The 24,717-nt window shown below is 47.5% G+C and overlaps 2 protein-coding genes across 8 annotated transcripts in view; one reads left to right on the top strand and one right to left on the bottom strand.

Moving 5' to 3' along the window:
* The window catches only part of Rhobtb1 (Rho related BTB domain containing 1), a 110,528-nt gene extending 105,675 nt beyond the window's left edge, over nucleotides 1–4,853 (top strand). For all 7 annotated transcript variants that reach the window (XM_050139402.1, XM_050139422.1, XM_050139392.1 and 4 more), the window contains 2 exons: nucleotides 2,024–2,129; nucleotides 2,640–4,853. In XM_050139402.1, coding sequence (XP_049995359.1) covers nucleotides 2,024–2,129; nucleotides 2,640–2,809 — 276 coding nt within the window. In that variant the 3' untranslated portion in view covers nucleotides 2,810–4,853. The remainder of the gene's footprint in view (nucleotides 1–2,023; nucleotides 2,130–2,639) is intronic.
* The window catches only part of Cdk1 (cyclin dependent kinase 1), a 1,182,536-nt gene that overhangs the window by 1,130,114 nt on the left and 27,705 nt on the right, over nucleotides 1–24,717 (bottom strand). The window lies entirely within an intron of this gene.

Raw genomic sequence — 24,717 nt, 5'->3', positions numbered from 1 at the left:
GGGCATGAAAACTCAGTTCTAAACTTGTTTTTTGGTTTTTGTTTTTTTTTTTCCTTCTGCCTGTGGAGTTTGGCTTCCTTTGTTCTCTCTCAGTAAGGACAGTGCTAACCAAACCTTAGGTCAGGCAATTTAAGTGGCTGTTGCCCAATCACAGGAGAGGAGGTGACCTCAGGAAGAGGACAGTGGAACTATGGCAGGTGTTGCTCAGCCTGGCCAAGTGTGGCCACAGGCGATGGCTCAATTCACAGGGAGAAGGTACACGGGGACTGGGAACAGCCAGTTGCCTCGGACTTGAGTCCATTTGCCACAGAATTTCTGGCTGTGTGGTCCCCACGTCCTGGGAACGACCTCCAGTATATCAGAGCAGCAGATCCCCTACACTCACAGGGAAGTGAGAGCACAGACTCCTAAAAACCAGCTTGAAAATCCATCCGGTGAAGACCGGAAGCTGAGAGCAGGTGTGCAGTGCAGTAGAAGCTCCACGCCTCATCAGAACCAGCTGTCTAAAATTTGAGGTGTCCCCTAATGTGAGGGATAATTTATGACTGGGCTCTATCCATAAGTATCCTGCATAGAAGAAATTGTAATGGCCCAGAATGTTCTACTGGGCAATTCACTGGAAGTAAAAATGCGACCTTTTCCTGTCTTCCCATACACTCATGACAGGCTGTGGTGTGACTGCTACTAAGCCTTGGCAGACCCTGGCAGGAAGTTAGTATGACGTCTGTGTCTTAGCCTACCTGTTAACTTTCAAGCCAAAGAGAGTTTCACATACAGTGGAACCCTGATCTTTTGCCCTTGCAATTTCTGTGGTATAAATTCTCCCACTGTGGCCAGTCTGAACACCAAGACTCATTGATCTCAAATCGGGGGGAGCAAGTCATGCAACCAGTTCTCTGAGCTGTTGAAAGCCCCCCCCCCACTTTATGTTCAGAGATAAACTGAACATGAAGAAGAAGCTGGAAGGACCAGCCTCCAACCACCTCCATGACTGGGGTTGTGGGTTCGCGTCTCCCCAGAGTGGCTCTGAAAAGATGAGGAGCCAAGCCTCGGAAGAACCATGCTGTCGTTCCCTGGTTCCTTATTAGCCAGAGAGATGCATAGGCTGAGTGCAGAAGGGCAAGGGTGTCCTGCCGGGTCAGAGGAGACACAAGGAGTGGACCATCTGGTTTGGGGGCGTCAAGCCGTCACTTTGACCTCAACTGCCACCTCCCCAGGCATCTACCCAGAAAAGCTTCAGATCCTCCCACCTCACCCCCATGCCTGCTGTTACGTAACCAGAGGGCAGGTACAGGACAGCTGTGGCACTCTGCCTTCTTGCCTTTCGATCCTTGGCCCCAGCGAGCCGAGCTCTGACATGTGACACGGAGTATTCCATTGCCGAGTCTCCTTAAACAGAGATGGCATCGTTCTATCTGCCGCTGACTGGTACCTTCCAGAGGGCATGCATGGCCACCTATCACCAGAGGGCCAAGGGGGCAGGCAGGACAGGACAGCCAGGCATACTTGAAACTCTCAGTGTGATACGGCGTTTATTTTGGGGACCGTCTATCTCGGTAGGCAGTGAGGAAAGAAACATGAACACTATACTTGGCTGACATCAGAGCCACGGTCAAAGTCAGAACCCTGAGGGCGAAGCAAGAACTTATATTAGTTCTACAGGCTTTTTATATCTCTTCATTCCCTCCCCCGCCCTTACAATGGTTCGCATTTCTTTGTAGACTTGCTTTAAACTTTTGTATCGTTTTAGTGTGTGTGCGCGCGTGTGTGTGCGTGCGAGTGTGTGTGTGCGCATGTGTGTGCGTGCGTTGTGTGTGTGCGTGTGTGTGCCACAGCATGCACACCTGTGGAGGTCAGAGGAATTGCCCGGGTCAGGCCTCTCCTTCCTCCACAGAGTCCCAGAGATGAAATTCTGTTATCCAGCTTTGGCAATGCGTACCTTTACCTACTGAGCCATGCCACGGGCCCATTGCCTGGCTTCAGCAAACAGAGCCTGACCCCACTTCTGGTTCTTTTCCTGCAGTTTCACAATGCCAACCAGCTAGCCGCCTGGTGTTTACACCACATCTGCACCAACTACAACAGTGTCTGCTCCAAGTTCCGCAAGGAAATCAAATCTAAGTCGGCAGGTAAGGGTCAAGGGTATGCGTACGAGTTCCCTGCCATCTATCCGTTACCCTTTCCAAGCTCTCGGGAGGGACCACACTCAGCGGGCATTATGTGGTCAGTCCCCCTTGAGTGTGTGGTAGGTCACATATTCAAGTGACATGACCCAAAGAATTTTAGTTGTAAGAGGAGGGGGTTCTCTTTGCTGATTGTCTTTCTTGGAGAATAGAGGAGGGGCTGGAATTAGGGGTGCCCTATTACAGAGTCTGCTGAGGCAATTGGCCTCCCTTTGTTGATGGTTGGACAACCAACTCTGAAGAAAATCCAGTGGCTTGGGGACTCTATGCCTAGCACAGATTCTGTATCTCAGACCTTAATGTTGCCTTCTGCAGACAGCCCTGCTCATAGCTCCTGCCACACCAGGGTGTCTGTTGGGAGGCTTATGAGGGACGTGTGACTGGACTGAGCGTCCAAGACAGTCAGTGGGCAGCAGGAATCACCAACAGTATCTCTCCTCCCCTCCTTGCCCCCAGACAACCAGGCGTACTTTGAGAGGCACCGCTGGCCCCCCGTGTGGTACCTGAAGGAGGAAGACCACTACCAGCGTGTGAAGAGGGAGCGGGAGAAAGAGGACCTGGCGCTGAAGAAGCACTATTCAAGGAGAAAGTGGTTTTTCTGGCACTCGTCCCCAGCTGTGGCCTGAAGGGGACCAAGGGGATCGCCATCCACTCTGACCACCCCTACCATTGACAGCTCTACTGTAAAAACCAATCTCCTCAGCCGTTTGCGCAGTTAGGGTTTCGGGCACTGGCTTTTCCACTTGCGTGCGTTTCTCTCCATCAGGATCAAAGCACAAGCTCGCCATCCACGAGCCTGGACATAAAAGGAAGTTGACTAACTCACCGCATTCCTTCAGCCCATACCTGTCTTTTTTTTGTTGTTGTTGTTAGGAAGCTCAATACTCTTTAGTCCATTCATCATTTGTTCCTTTTTATACATACAAAGACAAAGCAAATCCAGCTTTCATACTTCAGATTCCGATTGGAAAGTATTTTTATATGGTCTCTTGTATTCAGTTAAAATGACAATACTGTGTATTACTTCACTTCAGAGGCCACACGTTGACCACGAAGTTGCCCCGTGATTCTCTCGGCCCCCGCATGACCACAGTCGAGCGTTGCTCATAATTACAGACTTATCCTCTTGTTGTGAGGTAAAGGGTTGGGCTGAGATCACCCCCCCCCACCGAAGTACAAGCTGGAAGTGCTTAATCTTTGTGCTGATGAACAACACCGGTATAATTACCTACTTACAAGATTTTTTTCTATTTAAGTGCTAGTAATTACATAGTTATCTGTGCCATATAAACGACAGTGAGGGCAAATATCTTATTGTTTAAGTTGTCTAGATTCAAGAGGATAATCCTCATAATCACTAGAAGGGCTCATTAAATCCCAGTACTATCAGGGGCAAGACCAGCTGGCGGACCTGGGTACCTACGACAGAGTTCAAGTGCCACTACCGTTGGATGCCCGTATCAGAGTCGGTGGCTCTCGGTGTTCTGGTATCTTAATGTGCTTCTCCTGGCACACTAAGTCCCGTAACCTGAACAGAGACGAGCAAAGCGGGGAAAGCTCGCCCCACTGTCTACCGGTCTGTCACCTCGGCCCTTCGCACCCGCGGCCAACTTCACTTTGTAAGACATGTATTTTTTTTTTTTTTAACTCTTCCCAGGGAAAATTCAGGTTACCACTAAAGTAGGCCAAGGCAGACCACCTGCTTCTACGGCAGTACCACGGAGCCTGTGAAAGCCCAGCGCTGGAGGCCGGGTCTTGCTTTCTCCAGCAGAGAAAGGAGCCAAATCCCAAGAGCCTAGGAAATGGTGCTATCGTGTGGTAGTTCTGACCCTGTGTCCTTTGGGAAGTTCAGTGTTAGAACCCAACGTGGGGAGCAGGGGAGCTCTCAAGAGGCATCAATATCATTGCCCCTTGGCAGATTAAAATGTTACAGTACACACACACACACACACACACACACACACACCATTAGAGAGTCATAGCACCTCACCTACCACGGGATGTTGCGTGCTGGACACTGGGTCTCATCCTGTTGGGAGGTCACCTTACTGACGCTAAGGGCTATTGATTTTTTTGTTTGTTTGTTTTTGTTTTCTAGGTTTTTTTTTTCTAAAGATGGAAAGGAGACAGTTGAGTCCAAACTCCAAATGCCATATGCATTTGAAAAATCTGTGTAGACCACAGGCAGATGATTGTTTCTGGCACGGCCACGTACCAGATTCAAGAGCTTAGAAAGGCCTGGGAATGCATCACCCTCTCGTGGCAGAGAGGGAGCAGTGGAAGAGGGAGGCTCATCAAGCCTTCCCCCTTAACTTTGTTAATAGGGCACACAGCTAATGGAAGGAAAGGGTATATAGAAAGAGAGGCTGTAGGTCAAGACTCGGGGAGAAATGGCATATGGCCACCTTAAAAATCCCCGAGGTTGTGTTTTCAGTGAGTAGTCCTAGTCAGATTTAACAACCAAAGCTCCATCTGATTGTACTCTTGCCAAAACCTAACAGACACATCCATGAACATGGGGCGTAAGCAATAATATCCACTCGTGTTCTTCACAGCTGCTGGAACCAAGTGGCTGGTTCATTTGGTTGGCACTGATTAGCCTTTAACCATGGTGGTTTGTTTCGTGTTTTTTATTTCACAAAAAAAAGCCAATAAAATTGTTTAGCTACAAAAAAAAGTCTCTGGTTCTGTATATTTTTTGTGTATTGTGTAAAATCCTCATGTGTCTTTGAATAGCTTTTTAAAAGGTATCAATGTGCTTCATCACCAGAGCTTGGATTGAACTAATGAAGCTTGGATGGCTGTCATTTTTGTTTAGTTATTTTTCAGGGAAGAGCCCATTGCCAACATATAGACGAGGTAAGTGCCACTTTGCTCTTTCTCGGACAATGCCATGTGTCACTTGGCATTGTGTGGCCTTGGGGGATGAAGATAATAACAACTTCGTTCTATTGCAATGGTTGAAATCAGAATTCGGAAAATGCCGGTAGCAAATAAAAAAAAGGTTTGGATTGGTAGGCCCTTGAGGAAGTTCTTCAGAAGCAAGTCTGAGGAAGCCTCTGGAAGGATCTATGACATCTAGATAAAAGGTTACCAAAGCTTCAAGGGAAGTAAGGTCTTTAAGGACCTCTCACAAAGTGGCTGAGCTCTTTGAAACTCTAGGGGAAAGAGTCAACCTTTATAAGAAATAGTCACAGGAGGCCAACGGTGAGGTGTGTCCACACCTTTCCTACCATTGCGAGGTCCCAACTGCGGCATGTTGCACATGGGCAGAGCAGGGCAGTCGAAACCTGCAGAGAATCCTGCTGAAAACTGTGCAGGGGTTTACATACACTAGATCTCAACTGCCCCCCTCCCCCAGAGAAGCATCTTGGCGCTCACAGATTCTACTGGCCTAGAAGGAGCTTAAACATTCTGTGAACACTCAAACGCAAAAAGCTCAATGAACCTAAAATTTCAAGTTTTACAAACTCAGTTTTCTGTCTCTGACATGGGCTAAATAGAAGGAATTATACCAGAGGGAAAGCCAGACAAATCCCAAGTTTAGGAATTTTCCTGGATGCTATGTTTCTGAAATAAATGCTTCTCGGTAACTCAAGACTCATAAACCTTTCCTTTGAATTACTTCTAGACTAGATACATATACAGACAGACAGACAGACAGACAGACAGACAGACAGATTCTGGTAGGCAAAAGGCAACAATTTCTTCTTTCTAAAATAATGTAACTGCTGCCTAAAAGTTATTGTTGAGGTAAAGGTTGGCCATGAAGAACATACATATACAGTGTGTGTCTTTGTTCCTTTCAGCAATCTATCACGAAGCAACACCACAAACCAAAAACAAAAATCTAAAGGGTCAGAAGCCATTGGCAAAAAGCACAGAAGCTGAGTTAAGCACCATAGGCCATGGATGTATTCTCTTCCAAAGTGCTAATTTATAAAGTGACCACATATCTCCAAACTTCACTGATTTCTTTTTAATGAAGACTTCAGTGTTTGTTGCTATAATCGGCTGTGGATGACAGAGTGGGCAACTTACAAAGAATGTGAGTTTATCTGACTCAGGGCTCTGGAGTCTGAGAAGTCCAGGAGTATCTGCCAGCATCTGCCAGCATGGAAGGAGAGTCGCCTGGCTGTGTCACAACACAGTAGAGAACACTGTGAGGCCAGACAGAGCCAACACACGTCAGTTCAGGACACTCTTCTTGCAAAGCCTCCAGTCTCTTCAGGGGGAAAACGCCACTTGCCGCAGCCATGTCCCTCCACGCTTGGTGCAGCTTCGGCCTTGATTAATGCAAGCTTTATCCTTCTCCCGTAGCCGAACACTCAATCTCTGCCCTTCAAACATGCAAGTGTCCTCCAATACCATATGTTTCATGCCATAACCATCTTGCCAATGTGTTCCATGACAAACCCCATCTGTCATCTGTTTGGATGATCTGCTTTGGGAACCCAGACACATGGCAATACCTGCGGTCCACCTTTGCTTCCAGCTGCCCCCTAATATTCTAAGCACTTCTATCCTGCTGGTTCCTGTTGGTCTCATTTCACGTACAAATTCACGCAAAACCAAGGTGTTAGATCTTGAGCATTATGGTAACAGTTTGCTTTCCCAGGCTCTTTCAATTTCATTGAAATGTTTCTTTGCCATACCCAACTGGGTGGACCAATGGCTGAACTCACCCCCATTCTCTTTCCTATTCCATTGGTGATGGGAATACTGGTCAATTCACACACACACACACACACACACACACACACACACTTCCCCTACCCTGATCCGCTCCTACAGTGAATGTTTACCCCCATTCCCCCCATGCCTTAGGATGAAAATCCAAGCAAGGATAAGAATTCCAAGTCCCTCTCCAGACATAACTAATCACAGCCTGCAGAGCAGATGGACCTGCATGGAAGTGCTGGCCTTGATGATGAAAGTCCTGGCCTCCCACTGCTCCAAGTCAACATGATTCAGCAGACGCTGACAGATTCTGACCGAGCCAGGCGACAGGCTGTCCTCTGGCCAGCAAGAGGAGAAACTAGGTTTAGCTTCCTGCCACCTGAGAAGCTTAACTAGGTTTTCCTGACAGTGCATATTATGAATTATGAGGATGAGTTATTTGGTCTTGTCTGGCCTTGCTTTTTTTTTTTTTTTTTTTTTTTTTTTTTTTTTTTTTTTTTTGGTAATCTAACCCTCATGAAAGACAAGAAACCAAGAAGACTACTTTCCCATAATCCCTTGGATACTGGTTTCCTGGCTTTGAAGGAGTCCCCAGTTTTTAATCCATTCACAAGACACACACGTATCAAAACATTATCTTGCACACCATACATCTGTGCAATTGCAACTTTTTTTTTTTTTTTTTTTACCAATTATACCACAGGGCTCAGGGGAAAATAAATAAATAAAACAAATAAACCTCTCAGGTCAATTTGAGGAACATCAAAATATAAGTCCTCAAACAGTTATCCCCCAGGCCCAAACATACATAAGACATCTAAAAAGGCACCTTTAGCTTTGCTCTAACCCGTGTAAAAATTTACCATAATGAATCGCATTAACCTAGGCAAATTTCTGCCACTCATTGTCTTGTAAGTCAATGACGGTTTCTGAAAATGTCCAGAGTAGTAATTTTAAGCCTCCCTTACCTTGCCACCCTCTCCCACACATAAACGGAACTAATCCAGAGGACCACAAGAAGCTAAAGCTTTGGGGTAAGCTTCAAAATTTGTGTTTTAGTGGGTCTGGGTGGCACACGCATGCAGGGGACCGGGGCTGCAAGATTATCAAGAGTTTGAAGCCAACTAACGGTATGTAGTGAGACCTCATTTCAGCAAGGGAGATAAAATTTAAATTGTACTTCTTTCTTCAGATAGTTTTATTAATTCTTTGGGAATCCCACACAGTATGTCTTTATCATTATTCTCCACCTCTCACCCCCCCCACTAACTCCTCCCAGATTAAAAAAAAATTGTTTCAATATCAGCCTATAGCTGCTGTTAACTGTCTCATTCTTATTTTAACTTGTTACCTCTAAAGAAATAAAGTAGCCATTGCTCAGGAGCTTATGACTAGAATCTTTATTCAGCTCCAGGTTTTCATAAATAGCAGAGAATTCTTCCAGTTGCTCGAACCCTGAGCAGGCAGCGGCTTGCAGCGTGAAGCATCTCTGTCGGGATAGGTTTTTCTGGTTTCCCTCAAATATTTTGATCAGGATAGGATAGTTGTTGATATAGGATAGTTGTGTTGATGAGGGCTTCCTGCAGTTGCCTGAAGGAGAGAAAAAAGGCAGCCGAGCGCCTTCTAGTGAAGAGCTATTTACTTTTTCTAAGTCTTAGTTTTTCCTGAGTGACAGGTACAGTGATGCTCTCAGTGTGTCACAGTCACCCATGGGAAGGCAGGCTTGGTCTAAAGATGGAATTCCCCTCACGATTCTCTGGGTATCATCCTTCAACTATATAGGTTCTTGATGCACGATTGTAATTAGTCTTAATGCTAAAAAAAATAAAAAATAAAAAAAAAACTGAAGTCAGTTGTCAGGGTAAAACCTGAAATATCAGAGAAGTAAAGGACCAGCCACAGTCACCTCCTCCATCTCCGACTCCTTGGCCCGAAAGGGCCGAGCTTCTGTCTACACCCCGGCTTATCACTTCCTTTGTCTGCCCAGCCACATCACTTGCCGTCTCTTGTCTGTCCAGACCTCCAGACCTCTATGGTTAACCAGTGGCTAGATTTCCAGACAAGCTTTATTTGTCAGAACACAAACAAAATATCACAACAGGTTCTTGGGCAGAAATGATTGAAAGAGAGAGATCCAGTCTTAAGAACATCAGAAAGGAACAAGCCTAGGAGAAGACAGATAAGAGAACATGCTTCCGCTGGGACTATCATGACCAGAAATCCACACAGGAGATCGGGGTCTTCTCGATCTCAGGCAGCTCCAGATCTCTTTTCTTCTACGTTAGATTCCCTAGTTTTCTAGCCTGCTCTCTGCCGCTGTGATAAAACAGGCTGACCGGAAGCAACTTGGGAGACGGAAAGGGCTTCTTTGACTCAAAGATTACAAGTCCACATTAGGAGAAACCAGGACCAGATCCTGAGGCAGAAACCTGGAGGCATGAACTGAATTGGCGACCACAGAGTTTTGTGGAATGTTATTTTCAGGTGTGTGACTTTTGTCTACGCTGCATTTGATTAACCGTGAAGCTGTGATTCTGTGCCTGTCTGAAACGCCTGATGGTTCTAGTAGAGCTGAGTGCCCAACAGCGAGGCAGGAGCAAGGATAGGTGGGGCTGGCAGCCAGAGAGGATAAGTACAAGGGAAAATCTGGGAGGAGAGAGAAAAAGGGCCAAAGAACAAAAAGAGGAGGACTCGGGGCCAGCCACCCAGGTACCCAGTAGTCATGGAGTAAGAGTGAAAGTCAGATTTACAGAAGGGAAAGATAAAAGCCCAGAGGCAAAAGGTAGACTGGATAATATAAGGAAAAACTGGCAAGAACAAGCCAAACTAAGGCCAGGCATTCATAACTAAGAATAAGTCTTCGTGTGTGATTTATTTGGGAGCTGGGTGGTAGGCCCCTCAAAAAGAGAAAGAGAGAGAGAGAGAGAGAGAGAGAGAGAGAGAGAGAGAGAGAGAGATCACGCAGCAATGGAAGAATGCTGCTTTCCTGCTTGCTCAGCCTGCTTTCTTACCCAGACCAGGACCATCAGCCTAGGGACAACACCGCCCACAGTGGGCTGGGCTCTCACTTCAGTCATCAATCAAGGCAAATTCCCCCAAAAGACGTGCCCACACATCAATAGGATGGAGGCAATTTCTCCGTTGAGGGTCCCTCTTCCCAAGTGACTCTGATTTGTGTCAGGTCAACGATACAATCTCGCCGGTACACCTGGTAACAAAGCCCTTCTTCACCTAAGCCTGGGCAAAATGCCTGCCCCGGTGTAAACCCACTGGCTCCCCCTGCAGTGTGTACAGATTGCGGGTCTAGGTGCTAGGATTGAGAGAAACAGAACACAGCTGGTGTTTGAACGCTACAGCTGCTCAGCCTGAATGCCCATACTCTCAGAGCTCTGGGACTAGAGCTGACGTCCCCTAGCCACTGTATTTTTCCAGGAGGTAACTTCTAGAAACCGCTTCTGCCAGCAGGGTGTTGATTGTGCTCTTCTCGTCTCCCATTGTTGAAGGCTTGGTTGATCAGCTCCCTTCGACAAACTCTTGATGCAAATATCGTCCTAAATCACTTCAATTCCTCCAGGACTTTTTGAACTTCTACGTGTCCAAGACAGAAACAGACTCGGTCTCTGGCCTCAGAGATCTGCACACAGATCTGGTTGTAACAATAAGAACTCAGCATATTCACGGTATAGGTCAGATGTGGTAAACAGGTCCTGTTTCACCTGCTAATTCCAGCCAGTAATGAATGGTTGTCTTGTGCAATTCTGAGGTCCAGTCCAGGGTCAAGGGCAGAGAGGCTGAGATTGCTTCACAGTGTGTGTGACAGGGCTCTGAGAATAGGACTAATATCACGATTGGCAAATGCTTATTATCCGCACTGGTGCCGACCTAATACATGCCAGGTACTCCTCTGGCCACCAGATCACAGAATTTGCAACCCTTGGTGGGAGACACACAATGAAAACAACACATATGCATCTTTATGGTACTACAACTATAAAGAAATAAAACATAAGAGGTGGCAGGGGAGGGGGGGGCTTGAGTAGAGATCTGAATTGTGTGGATTGGAATTGGGGAGGGATACATAAGAGACAGTTTAACTCAGCTAAGATTTGAAGAGTGGACATGACTCAACACAAGGGCTGGAATCATGTGGACGTGACCACCTGCATGTATTTTGAAGTAACACTTCAACAGACCTGTCAAGCTACACAGGACTCTCCAAATAAGCGAAGTAAGCCAAGTCAAGTACAGATATGGAGAGAGAACTTCCAAAGGCCGAGGGAAAGGCGCGCACAAAAGCCACAGGCGAGAATAGCCTTGAGAGGGCAGAAGTTTGTCCGAGAGGACCTGAGGCATTGACGGGAAGCGAGGAAAGGGAAGTGGTGTAGAGGATCTCAGTAGCCCACAAGCCACCCAGAGCAGCAGTTACCTTAGATGATTCTGCAGACTCTTGTCTCAGACCTGGTGACAAGAGCCTTTAGTCCAGCACTTGGGAGGCAGAGGCAAGAAAATCTCTGGGAGTTTGAAGCCAGCCTGGTCTACATAGAGAGTTTCAAGTTGACCAGGGCTACACAGGGAGATAGATACTGTCTCAAAACAAACAAACAAACAAATCCAGACTTCCGGGTACCACATCAATAGAAGGAATATCAAGTGCACGCGTGGACTAGGGGACAGTGTGGCCATCATCTGCCATGGTACCTTGAAGGGGAAGAGTCTAGTTTTCCAGAGCTGTGTCAGAATCATAGCTCAGGCACTTCCTAAGGCAGATGATAATCTCTTGAACTTCAGGTTTGTCATCTGTGAAGTGACACTGGAGTCCGAATCAGGCCACAAACGTGGAAACGACTTGCTTAAATAAACCCCAGCCTCCCCTCCTCATCCAACACCTCCCCCTTTGCATCAACAATAGGAAGGGATTCATGGTCCGGGCCAAGGTCTTGTGCCAGCGATCCCCACACAGGCCTGTGGGTGTCTGCCTGCTTTTCCTTTTCTCCTAGGGGTCCAAAGCACTCATGCCATAGCTAGAAGCAGCTGTCTCCTGTTACAAGGAGAAGCGGCCTTGAAGATCTCTAATTACCCGCTCTTCCGCTGGCTTGTCTATTTTATCATCAGAACAGAAAGCCGCTCCCCGTGCCTCATTCTCAGAAATCATCTCTTCTCCAGAGACTCAGTGTTCCACCTTCACCCAGCCCTCATGCCTGCCTGGCTGAGACCCCAGCCACAGGCTCGGCTCTTCCTCCCTGCCCCCACAAAGGCCTGTTCGGAAATGTAGAGTGTGTTGGTAAAGAACGGAGAAAAGTTTGACCAGAAAGTCCCAAAGTCCTGATGGGTGCCAGTCAAAAAGACAGCGAAGAGGAGAGAGGTCTTTGCCCTGGGTGACCTTTTGGGGTCATAGACCTCCTGTTTCATTTTACTGAGATCATTAACTCGTATGGATTACTAGACATCTTGACACTCAAAGTTTCAGGTGTTCTGCCACTGGCATCCGAGAAAAAGGAGATAAACCTGCCTACCTACCTACCTCTCCTTAAAACAGCATCCTCCCTCCTAAGAACTCCATTCCCCCTGACCTGCCAGCTTCCCAAAGGCTCCAACACCAAACCCCAATCACAGAGGAGGTTCATCTGAAGGTAGCAGACCTTCGGTTCATGTCACACCTCCCTCTGTGCTGTGCTCTGTGCTCGCGCCTGGACTAGACCATTGCAGAGCCCTCCCTAACCCTGCTTCTTCCCTTGTCCTAGAGCGTCGGCTGACCTCCGGGTTCTCAGTTCCTCCCCAGCCTAGAGGAAGTACAAGAAGAGGCAGATGCACTGGCTAGGTCAGAACTATACAAGCTTTTGGCTACCAACCCTAGGGCAGGCCCTCCCTTCTGAGCCGCTAGCAAGGTATGAACCATCATCCCTTGCTCTCCCTCATGCTGGGTGTATCTGTCTGCTCTACTGTGATATCCGGGATTCCTGCAACGAACATTTGGACCCAGGTCTGAGAGCAACAGGCAATGACACTTGACCCATCGCTCTAACTCAGGTCTCCCATCCACCTTTGCCAGCAAACCCTGAGACTCTTGAATGTCTGACATCACACACAACCAAAACCCTAATTAAATTTCGCCACTTGGTTCTTTTTCTCTACCAGTTGGTCCTGGATGCCAAGGTGGTGGGTGGGGGATGGAGGGTGGGGGTAGGAGGGGGTTGGCTTGCTGACCTCAGTCATCCTCAAGCACAAAGCATCTTTTGTCTCTCACTTACTAGGAGTCCTCACAGCCCTCCTATCTGCAACGCCTTCAGTCTAGCACTAAGAGGATTTACCCAAGAATAATGGGTAATTTCGATTATCAATTTGATTGGCTCAAGCAACAGAACCACCTAGCGGGTTAGTCAAGCACACTTCTGGGTATGTCTGAGAGGCCCTCTCCAGAGGCAAACAGGTCCTGAGGGCTCTGATCTAAAAGATGGATTCATTCCTGAATTGATACACGATTGATGACCATATCAGGATGTGTGAAAGGTAGTTAAGGCATAGTTGGAGGAAGCGAGTCACTGGGAACTTGTCCTTGGTGGGTCACCCTGGCCTGCCCCTGTACACATTCTCTCTGCTTGCTGTCCCCCAAGTGAAGAAGAGCCACCACCACAGGCTCCTCCCCACAGGATGCTCTACACAAACGCATGAGGCCAAGCTGCCATGGGCTGAGAGCCCTGAAACCACGCACAAAGCAAACCCTTTGTCCCTTAACTTGGGTCATGCACTGGGTCACAATGAGAAAAATAACACGCAGGATCAAAGCATTAGCAAGTGGCTGAGTTAAGATTGGAGATCCAGTCTATCTGAGATCTAAAACCCACTCTCAAGCACTCTGCTGCACAGCTTTCTGTTTCGCGGAAGCAGACCCAGAGAGGCCGACTAACCCACGTGATTAGTATCAAAGTGGGGGCTGAACTTACTTAGGGACTCATTCACACCATGTCCCTTCTGCATAGACTTGCCAGGATTCCCAAGGTCCATATAAAATGGAGACCTCCTCCAGACCACACAGAGCTCGTTCGGGGCTTCTGAGTTCGAGGTGGGTTTCTTCTGTGTGCACCACTTAATTTCAGGCATTTCTGGGCGCAATCTACCCTGCTCCCTGTCCGCCTACTGATAAGTGCTCCTGGCCTGCACACCGTCCCTCTCCCGCCCCAAACCTCTTATCGCTGTCTGCAGAGGCTCTGTGTTAGGTTTCAGGATCCTTTTAACAAAGTGTGTATCGAGTTGCTACCTGGACGGCTGGCTAAAGTTTAACCTGGGATGGGATTCTGAAGTCATCCAAAGTTCACCGGTGTTGGTGTCTGCTGCAGTCACCAGCAGATGAGCCTGAAGTCAGGCCCACGTGGGCTTGGTGGGTGCATGTTTGCTCCCTGGAGAGGCCCAGGCGGCTGGGTGCAGGCGTTTCTTTCTTTCTTTCGCGTTTGGGCTATGCATGCCAAAATTAGAACTATGGAAGGGACCTTCATCCTGGAACCCACCACTCAAGTAGGTTATCAATTTGAGCACATGGGGCACAGAACAGGTTGGAGGTTCAGCGATCAGGATCCCAGGCAGAGAGACCAAGGCTGTGAAGGAGGATGGGAGAATGTCATTTAGACTCCGCCCCCCTAACACTGCCCCTTCCTCCCAGGTGCAGTATTCATCCTGTAAACCTGAATGCTCACCTCAGGGCACCAAGACATGGGGGTGGGGTGGGGAACAACCAGAACTGTGCTCATGATATCTAGATGAGCAGGTCAAGATGAAGATCCGATCATTCTGCTAAATCCTTCAGCCGTGAGGCAGAAACACAGAGCCCACTGGCACCGGTAATATGGAGGAAACCAATGAGATGCATGGGGTCTGACTTCTCTGTTCTAGACGCAGCGCGGTACAGCGTGCTCAGAAAGGGGCCTCGCCGCCGCTGCGTGCGTTTAGCGTGGAGTCCAGCTCAGAGACCCGCCCTCTGGTGCCACTCCGTCTGCGTCTTTCCCAGATAAAATGGAGTGCAGTCAGTTTGATGCCGCCTCATATAGAGCACCTGTCCTGGGCCAAGTCAGTCCCCTTCACCCAAGAGCATTTGGGGTTTGTTTGGTATAATGACTGGTACCAGGCTCCGGCCACAGTCGCCAAGAGAACAGCTGGTTTTATTTCCACGCAAAAGGATCCTACATGACTTAGAGTAGAAGCTGGCCAACAAGACGAAACAAAACAGGTGTGTCCATTTTAATTACAAGTTGACTGCCCCATCCACAAAGCTTCACAACTCCCCCTCCTGTCCCTCACCCCCCACAGCCATCCAAGGTCACGTTCAGAAAAATTCTAAAGTCCTCCTAGAAATCCTGTGTCTGAGGCGAGCCCCAGGGCAGCAAGGTTCTAGCAAGGAAATCATCTAAAATGTAGAGGAAGGCTTGGGGCACACGACAAGGGAAGAGGCAGAGTTAGCAGCATCTGCGAGCCTGCGGGTAGTGAGCCACACACAGCTGGTGCTATGAGGTCATCAACGCACGTAGCAGAGTTAGATGATCCAGGCAGCTGTCGCTCTCAGGGTCAGATGCTCGCCTAGGTCTGTGCTATGTTGACGAGAGGTTTTTGAACCAACCGTGCCCTACTATAGGCAGAAGGACAGTCCAGTCACAGACCCAGAAGTCACTACTCCTGTCCCTGAAAACCACTAGGAAAGAGGTTGTGAATGCCAGGATGTGATGACTTATATGCTTCTGGAAAGTTCACTAAAGGTCATGCCTTCTGATCTTTTTTCCAGTGGGGGTGAAACCCTAAACCTTTCAAAATTAGAGTCACCCAAGGAATGCTAGAAATCTCAAGATTTTTCCAGTCAGGAGTGAACAAGCATGGGATCAAACTAGTCCCTCTGAATGGGGTTGACAGTTGGGGCAGACTGAGGGGCCAATGATATTGGCGCTGGGATTTATCTCTACTGCATGTACTGGCTTTTTGGGATCCTATTCTCTTTGAATGTATACCTTGTTCAACCTAGATGTAGTAGGGAGGGGCTTGGACTTTCCACAGGGAAGAGTGCCTTGCCCTCTTTTAGGATTGGAAGTGGGAGGTGTGGGAGGGTGTGTGGAGGGAGTAGGAAGATGGGGGGGGGGAGGGAATGGGAATTTGGATTGGTATTTTTTTAAAGTAATAAAATAATAATAATAAAAAATTCCCGGTCAGAATCACTGGCGACAGAGGCAGCCCAAGAGTTTATGATGTCTGTCTGTTTCTTTGGTTTGGTTTCCTTTTTTTTTGTTCTTAAGTTGTTGGCACAAGTAAGCTCCCTGTGGGAAAGTCCCTCCTCAAGTAACCCTGAAGACTCTTCTCCCTGCAAGCTCCTTTCCTGACTGAGGTCACGTCCACTGAGAAGCCAGACTCAAACACTCCTTGGTGTCTACGGGAGTCAGCATTGCCCTCTGCTGGTTCAAGAGGAGATCTGCCACAGTCACCTTGGGAAGCTCGCCTACTTAGGACTCCATCCCCACAGGGAATGTTTGTGGCTCTGGTTTTCGGTTGCTGGCATTCTTGAATGGTCTACCTCTCTCTGAGGGCTATGGTAACAAAACGGCGCTTTCCCATCATACATTTCTTTCTCCACGGTTATCTTCGGCAACCTCCTTCGCTCATGGCCTCTTCCAATGTTCTCAGCGCCTCTGTAACTCTGCTGTCACAGGTGAGGTTGGTGGGCCTTGGAGCGCCTCTATTAATCAAGCATCTGCCCTGAGTTGGGCATCACATTGGGCAGAGAAGTTCGGGACACTGGGCCATGTTTCCTTGGAAAGCCAAACGTTCTGAGATGAGGCCCAGGAGGAATCTGTAGCAAATGGAGACACTCTTCCATACATACCCAGAACGTTATTAGCTCTCTCCAGTGCCGGATGAGAAACATCCCACAGGCTACTGCCCAAGTCTGCTTGGGTCAGCTCCCAGTTGTGGAAATACTCAAGCAGTGTTGGTGGAAAAGGGTTCTGCTGAGGCCATTAAACCTCCAAAATTCCGAAATGGATGTGTCCCCTGAAAACCTTATTTACTCAATAAAATGTAGGGTGTCCTGGGAAGGAAATGGGTTTTGCAAGTTCAAGTATATAAGATATACAAGTTCAACCCACCAGTCCAATGTAACATTATAAAATTGCTTACAATATTGAGAATTTTTTTAACTTTTTTTTGGTAACTCAATTGCATGGTTCTTACATGTGAACTTTGTGGCTAACCGTGTCCTTTTGTGATGGCAAAGGTTAGACATGCCTATGTAAACCTTGCAGCCCAGAAAGAGCACCTAGTCACCTTCTCTGACTAATGGGGAAAGGTCTCTGACGCGACAGGCCACCTGTCACCCTCTTGGATGCCGTAGGATGTTTCTGATGAAGGGAGGGCCAGAGAAGCATGTGGTGTCGTGTCGGATGCTGGAGAGGGAGAAGTTCATACGTACTGTGCAAACATTAGCTTCATTGATCACCTCATTTCCCAGGTCTGAACGATGCCCACGAAGGGCGGTGCTAGAATAAACACCCTGAAGGGTCAGTGTGGAGCCTGACTCCAGCTAGAGATCTGGCCCTGCAAGCCTTTCTACTTCTGAGCAAGGCGTCCTTTAGACTGGCCAGAAGGTTGGCAAGGACCCGTTTTTGCATTGATAAAATCTGTCAATGTCTTAGGCGCAAGTGAGGCATATCACCTCCAGGCTGAAGGAAGAGCTGGATAGGAGGAGCTAAACCCTCCCAAGCCTCCCATCTTAAGATGTACAAGATCAACACCAGGTTCTTTGAGATTCACCCCATGCAGACAGAGGCCACTTGACGTCCTCATCGCTTCTCCCATGTCCCACAGGCTTTCCAAATGCTGCTGTCTGGAAACAGACGGGCCGGCCTTGGAGCAAAGGTTGGCCCATCACCAGGTCATTCCCACTGTGATCTCTCCATCTTCTCACGGGCCTCACTTCCCAAGGTATATGCTCTGAGGAGCAAAAAGCTGGCCTCAAATGCAGGCTCTCAGGCCTCGAGCAGGCCTGCTGAGTCAGGGCATCCATCAGGAAAGGTCCATGATTTATATGCTTTGGGGGGGGGGGGGTCAGAGAGATGGGACTAAAAGATGGTTTTCACCCAGTTCCCATTTCAGGTCAGCATGACCTGAGGGGTGAGTATAAATAAATTTAGGCTCCTCTCCCATCCTCTCTGCTGACTTCTGCTGTCAGAGGTTCCAATCTAGTCCTCACCTCCTGCCAGGACAATTCTGTGACCTTATCCTCACCTCACAACTATCAGCAGAGAGCTGGGGAGCTGACCCAGGCTTGATAAAGTGCTCGCTCTGCAGGGTGCTTTAAAGAGAAATGCCCCCACAGAACACTTAGCCCCCAGCTGGTAGCACTCTTTGGGGAGGTTTAAGAGGCACAGCCTTACCAGAGGAATCATATTACCAGAAGTGGGTTTTGAGAGTTTAAAGACCCACACCACTTCACGTTTGCTCTCTCTGCTTTGTCCTTACTATCCAGATGTGAGTCCTCAGCTTCCTGTCCCCGCTGCCATGCCCTCCCTTACCTCCTGGAACTGAAACCCAATAAACTCACTTTTCTAGAAGTTGCTTGGTAATGTTGTTCTATCGCAACCAACACTAACATACCATGCAAGTGTGAGGGCCGAATTCAGACCCCCTGGTAGCATATAAAAGCTGGCGTGGGAGGGGGACAGGGAGAGCATGGCGGCTACCCTATATCCTGGAACTCAGGAGGCATAGACAGTAGGTTCCCATGGAAGACTCGCCAAACTCAGGAACTCTGGATTTGGCTGAGACTTTGTCTTAATAAGTAAAGTGGGGGGTGGATAAAGATGCCCAACGTCAACCTCAGGCCTCCACGAGCTCCTTCACGTACACTTGAGCATATATGCATGCATACACACGTGAAACACACAAACAAAAAGAGCTCCAAAATACATCATTAGCGCTAGGGGGAAATCTTAACAATAACTGTGTTCTTTTTCAATGAGAAAGCGGTTGCTTGACTGGTTTTTCAACAGGAACTGGACAGGCTATACTGTCAGGTACATATTGTTGCATTGGATGGACACTGGAAACTGGCCTTACTCCAAAGCCTGCCTTAGTGGGGCAGAGAGGAAACCACCCCTTAAGGACACCCCTGTATAGAGTGTTCGTAGCACATTTGACCAATTGAAAAACCCCAAAACACAGCAGGCGACCAATGTTCATAGAGCAAGAGCCAGGCTAGCCCAGGTCATCTGGGACAGGGGAGGTTATTTTTTTTTCCCCCCAAGGAGTTGCTTTTAGCATTGAGACAGAAAAAGATTCCTTTCGGGCCCTAAGCTCCTGAGGACAACTTTCTCCCTTAACCGTGGGGTTAAAAATGACCCTCCCACCTTTTATAATCTGTGAGAACAGGCTTTGAAATGCCTTCCCCGGCCCGAGCTTTTGTTTTCATTTACAGTCCCATCCTAGGGATTTCATTTTGAGCATAAAAACACAAGCAGAAAATGGGTAGGATGTAGACACTAAGATCAAAGGAAGTGAAAAGCAGCTCAACAGGCAGACACCGTCCCTGAGAGCTTTGAGGTCTACTTGTCAAACCTCTGCCCTATGCCTCAAATACATACATACATACGTTAACATGTGTGCACCAAGACACACAGCTTCCTCAAAGGGATTACATCGCATGCTCTATGAATACCTGAGTTTAACAGTCTTCCAAAACCTCATTGCTCATGTCATCAAATTCATATATAGTTCTCTTATAATTTATTTAGTCATTCCCCCCATATCAACAATTACTTTTGTCCCAATGATTCTGCTGTTTTAATTTTTTTATCCTGTCCTGTGTGATTAACAAAGACTAAATCTACTTAAATCTTCATTTATCATTGAGTCCCTGCTACATACCACGCTCTCTACCAGGACGTGGGGATCCAATGATGAGGCCTTGAGGGCCTTTTGGTCTTTCCCCTACTTCCTAAAGCTTCACCATGTTAGAGTTTAGCTTTTAAAGGTACCTTTAAGAGCATGGTGGCAGTTTGCTGCTAGGCCACCAAGAGGCCACTCACGAAATAGCTGCACACTCTGTCAAACCCAAACTCCCGAAAACGGACACATTTTTTAAACATCACACCCACGTGCCTTCAGATGTATTAAGATTCCACTATATTTTCAATAAAACAAATTATCTTTCAGCTTGAGGGGCGTGCTGAGGCCTTTAGATAAATGGAGCCGCTTCTGGTGTCCAACAAGATGAGTGTAAGTCCTGTCTAAAACCCATCCTGCTCTAGCCGCACCTGGTAATTGAGTTCAGCCGCCCCGGAGAAGGCTGTGGCCTCTCTCCAAGGCTCATAAGAAATCTCCGTTGCCGTTTTAAGCTTCCAATTAGTTCACGACATAAAATTACAATTTACTTGTGAATTCCTTTCTTTCTCTAGCCCGTGTTGCAATTAATTACACCTGTGGTCCTCCACGCACCATTCTCCTTTCATGCCGCTGACCATAGCAAACCTGGCTGGTTAAATCTCCGTCCTACACCTGTGTGTGGAGGCAAGGCTCCTTCTGGGCCTCCCTCAAAGCTCTGGGATCCCAGCTGGGCCATAAAGAAATTATCTCACTCTCGGATGGGATTTGCAGTCGTGTGTGTGTGTGTGTGTGTGTGTGTGTGTGTGTGTGTGTGCCTCTGTGTGTGTGCACATGTGTGTGCCTGCATGTGTGCTTCTATGTGTGTACCTAGATGTGTGTACCTGCATTGTGTGCCTGTGTGTGTGTCTCTGTGTGTGCCTGTGTGTGTGTGTCCCTGTGTGTGCATGTGCGTGTGTGCATATGCGTGTGTGCATGTATGTGTACCTATAGGTGTGTACCTATATGAGTGTGCCTGTATGTGTGTGTCTGTATGTGTATGTCTGTGTGTATGTACCTGTATATGTGTGTCTGTATGTATGTGTCTGTGTGTGTGCCTATGTGTGTGTGCCTGTTATGTGTGCCTGTGTGTATGTCTTTGTATGTATGTACCTATATGAGTGTTCGTGTGTGTGTGTGTTTAGGTCATCCTTGGATGCTATTCCTCAGGTGTCTTCCTTTTGTCTGTCTGTCTGTCTGAGATGAAGTCTCTCATTGGCCTGGAGCTCAGTAGGTAAACTGGGCTGTCTGACCACGATGCTCCAGGGATAGGCCTGATTCGGCCTCCCTAGCACTGAGCTGAGCTTAGACTCACACCCCAACATGTCTGGTTTATGCCCTGGTTTTGTTTTTTATTTGTTGTTGCTTTGCTTTAGTTTTTCAAGACAGGGTTTCTCTGTAGCTTTGAAGCCTGTCCTGGAACTAGCTCTTGAAGACCAGGCTGGCCTCGAACTCACAGAGATCCTCTGCCTCTGTCTCCCAAGTGCTGGGATTAAAGGTGTTCACCACCACCGCCCAGCATGCCCTGGTTTTTAAATACTTTCTGGAGGCTGAATTCAGGTTACCGTGCTAAAGTGAAGGTGAGCACTGTACAGGCTGCTCCATCTCCCTAGAGCTGGGTTGCGTTCTTACCTGGTACATCCATACCGCTCTTCTTTCCTGGTTTCCACAGCGGCCCCCAGAACTCCAAAGACAGCCACTACAACTTCTCCCCGACCGCTGCTGAGAGAGCCAGCTGCCAAACGAGGGTGACAGGATAAGGTGCGGTGACAGCGATCTGTTTCTCCTGCCTTCTTTTCTCTTCCTGTCTTAAATAGCCAACTCCTCCACTCAAAGGTTCTGCCTTCTGCAGGGGCTGGAAGTCTGTAGCAAGAAGAAGTCAGACTTCAGTCCTTAGCCCTGGAAATTGATGAGGCGATTGGTGGAGGGAGAGGTTTGGCAGTGAAAGTGAGGGCAAGACCACCTCCTCGCCCTCCTGTCCTGCCCCAAGCCCCTTTGACCTGTTGCCCAGCTGACAAATGCCAAGAATCCTGGGTAGCAGCAGAATGGCAGTCCTGGTTAAGGTGTGTGTGTGTCTATGTCTGTGTGTGTGTGTGTGTGTGTGTGTGTGTGTGATGGTAGTGATGGTCTGGATGAGAATGTCCTCCATAGGCTCATGTATTTGATCCTCCAGTTGGCGCCATTTGAGGAGGCCTAGGAGGTCTGGCCTTGCTGGAGGAAATACGCCACCACAGGCAGGCTTGGAGCATTTAAAAACTCACACCATTTCCAATTGCTCTCTCTATTTCCTGCATCCGGTAAAGGACGTGTGCTCTCAGCATCTGCCCCAGCTGCTGTGTCTTCTGCTTGCTGCCATGTGTCCCCACCATGATGGACTCCAACCCTCTGGAAATGTAACCCAAATAAACTCTTTCTTCTTTGGTCATAGTATTTTATCACAGCAACAGAAAAGAAACTAAAACACACATAAATACATATATAATCTGCCATATAACCATTGAGAAAATGTTTGTTGACATAATATTTATTATATAATTTTTCTTTTCACTAGAGAGCATTCGAACCTCTCGTGACTACTCGCCTTTGGGCTTCATGGAGGTATTCTTGTCTCTCTCCTCCTGCATCTTCCAACGAACCAGGTCTGAGCCCTAGGAGATTTTGTAGGTTTGTATGTGCCTATCATCCTGCCTGGTGTGTAGATAGCAGATTAGCGAATATTTGCACTGCACCATGCTGCCAATCACATACATCCACCTCGTTAGTGCGCAAGCTTCCTCTTGCTTATGAGTAAGTAAAATCAACTTATAATTTATTCTCTCTAAATGTTTGATTTGTGTGTATGTATCTTAAACACCTACAACTGATAATCATGTGAAGCTTTCTTCAAGCAAAGGGAGACACAAAGAGAAAACGCTTGTTCTGCGGAATATTAAGATGTGTTACATTAGTATATGCTGTGGAATACTTGTTTAATGATGCAAAAGCATGCTACATTTGTTTGATTAAATAAAATTAACCCGGGGTCAGGAGGCTGAGTCAGCAATTAGCTGGCTGGACGTGGAGGAAAGAACCATGTGTGGGTAGGGTTCTTAAGTGGGGGCTGAGAAAAAGGATGCGCTGTTTTGGGGGTGTGGGCGTGAGCGAGGAGGGAAGTTTAGCTATTTGCTCTTCAGCCTTTCTGAGCGAGCAGAATTTCACCTCGACCTTTGAGTCCTGAGTTCTAGAGAGGGATAGAGATCTGGGTAAAGCTCCCTTTGGTGGCTGTGACAGAGCAGGTGCCGGAGGGAATAGAATTCCCACCTGGCTAAGGCCGGTGCTGCCCAACTGCTACTGGTAGCTGCTGAGTTGCAATTGCCCACCAGGACAGCAGTTGCTTAAAGGACAGCTACTGAATTTAATGGAAAACGAAACACTTGAGAAGCCCTGCTCTCTCCACACTGAACAACGGCAAATGCTTTGCATGTCTAAACATCCTGTGATCTAGGAAACATAGACTAGATCCACGCTTCTGATGAGAAAATTCTATGGCGAGAGTGTCACCTGAACCTCGCCAGGTGTAAGTGAAATATACAAGATTTGAACTCAGATACTCTCGGTTTGTGCTATGCTAGCCACTTCCTTTTGCTTAAATCCGGGTTCCTATTCAATCACATACCTATTTTCTGCACACCCCAATGAAGTCACCCAAGTCCCAAATGGCCAGTCACTGTCCTATCCTAGTGGACAGCAGTCATGCCCTCCCATGCCTGTGGCACTCTCTTTGTCCCCCAAGCCCTGATCTCTATATATCTCAGTTCCTGTGAGAGGCTTCTAGTTCCTCAGAAGGGTCCTCTGTCTCTGATGCTGGTCCTCCAAGTCTCCCACAGTATCTGACACAGTGTGTTCAATATGTAACTGAAGACCAAATACTCATTGATGCCACTTCCAACTCGCCCAGCCTGTATTCTCCCTGAGAAGGAAGAACTCAGATCCAATAAATTAAGTGCTAGGAAAGAGGGTGACAGGGCCTTTAATGAACTTGTCCGCGTTTTTTCATATTAGGCCAGTATACCTGCTTGTAAGGTCACCAAGCAAGAAAACCTGAGGGCAGCTACAGGCTGACTTAGTAAGCAGATGACTTCAGTCTGCAGTCATCCCAGGGAAATATTTCTGAACACCCATAACTGAAAGGGCCTGAAAGATAGAGTTAAGAACACTCAAAAGAGAGGGCTGGAGAGATGGCTCAGCAGTTAAGAGCACTGGCTGCTCACTCAGAGGACCTGGGTTCAATTCCCAGCACCCACACGGCAGCTCCCAACTGTCTGCAACTCCAGTTCCAGAGGGTCTGACACCCTCACACAGATGCCACATAATCAAAACACCAAAGCACATAAAATAAAAATGAATTATATATTTAAAAGCTTTCATTAAAGAAAGAAAACACTCAGAAAAGAATCAGAGTTTGAAATCTGTAGCTTAGAGAGGGGAGATGCACACTGTGTTCTTGATACCATCTAGTAACTTCCCAGTGCATGGAGACACAGAAGCCGCTCAGTCAGGACGACAGTGCAGTTGCTCTCCTTCCCTAACCAGAATAAACAAGGAGCGCGCTGGGCGAGCCCTGTTCGAGGAGACAAGGTATGGGTGGGCTTCTAATCCCACAAGTCAAAGCCATCTCCACCTCAACCAAGTTTAATTCAAATGAGTATTTCTGGGCTGAGGACCCACCTCAATGTAGGGTACTCACCGGCTTGCAGGAGGCCTTGGTTTGCAATGATGAAAGATAGATAGATGGTAGATAGATAGATAGATAGATAGATAGATAGATAGATAGATAGATAGATAGATGTAGAGATAGATGATAGATAGATAGAGATAGATAGATATATGATAGATAGATAGATAGATAGATAGATAGATAGATAGATAGATAGATAGATAGATAGATAGATGATAGATAGATGATAGATAGATGATAGATAGATAGAGA

This window comes from Alexandromys fortis, unplaced genomic scaffold (genome assembly GCF_014885135.2).
Source record: "Alexandromys fortis isolate MF-2015 unplaced genomic scaffold, M_Fortis_MF-2015_v1.1 scaffold_9, whole genome shotgun sequence".
NCBI classification, from domain to species: Eukaryota; Metazoa; Chordata; class Mammalia; order Rodentia; family Cricetidae; genus Alexandromys; species Alexandromys fortis.
This window is presented reverse-complemented; position numbering and strand designations above follow the sequence as displayed.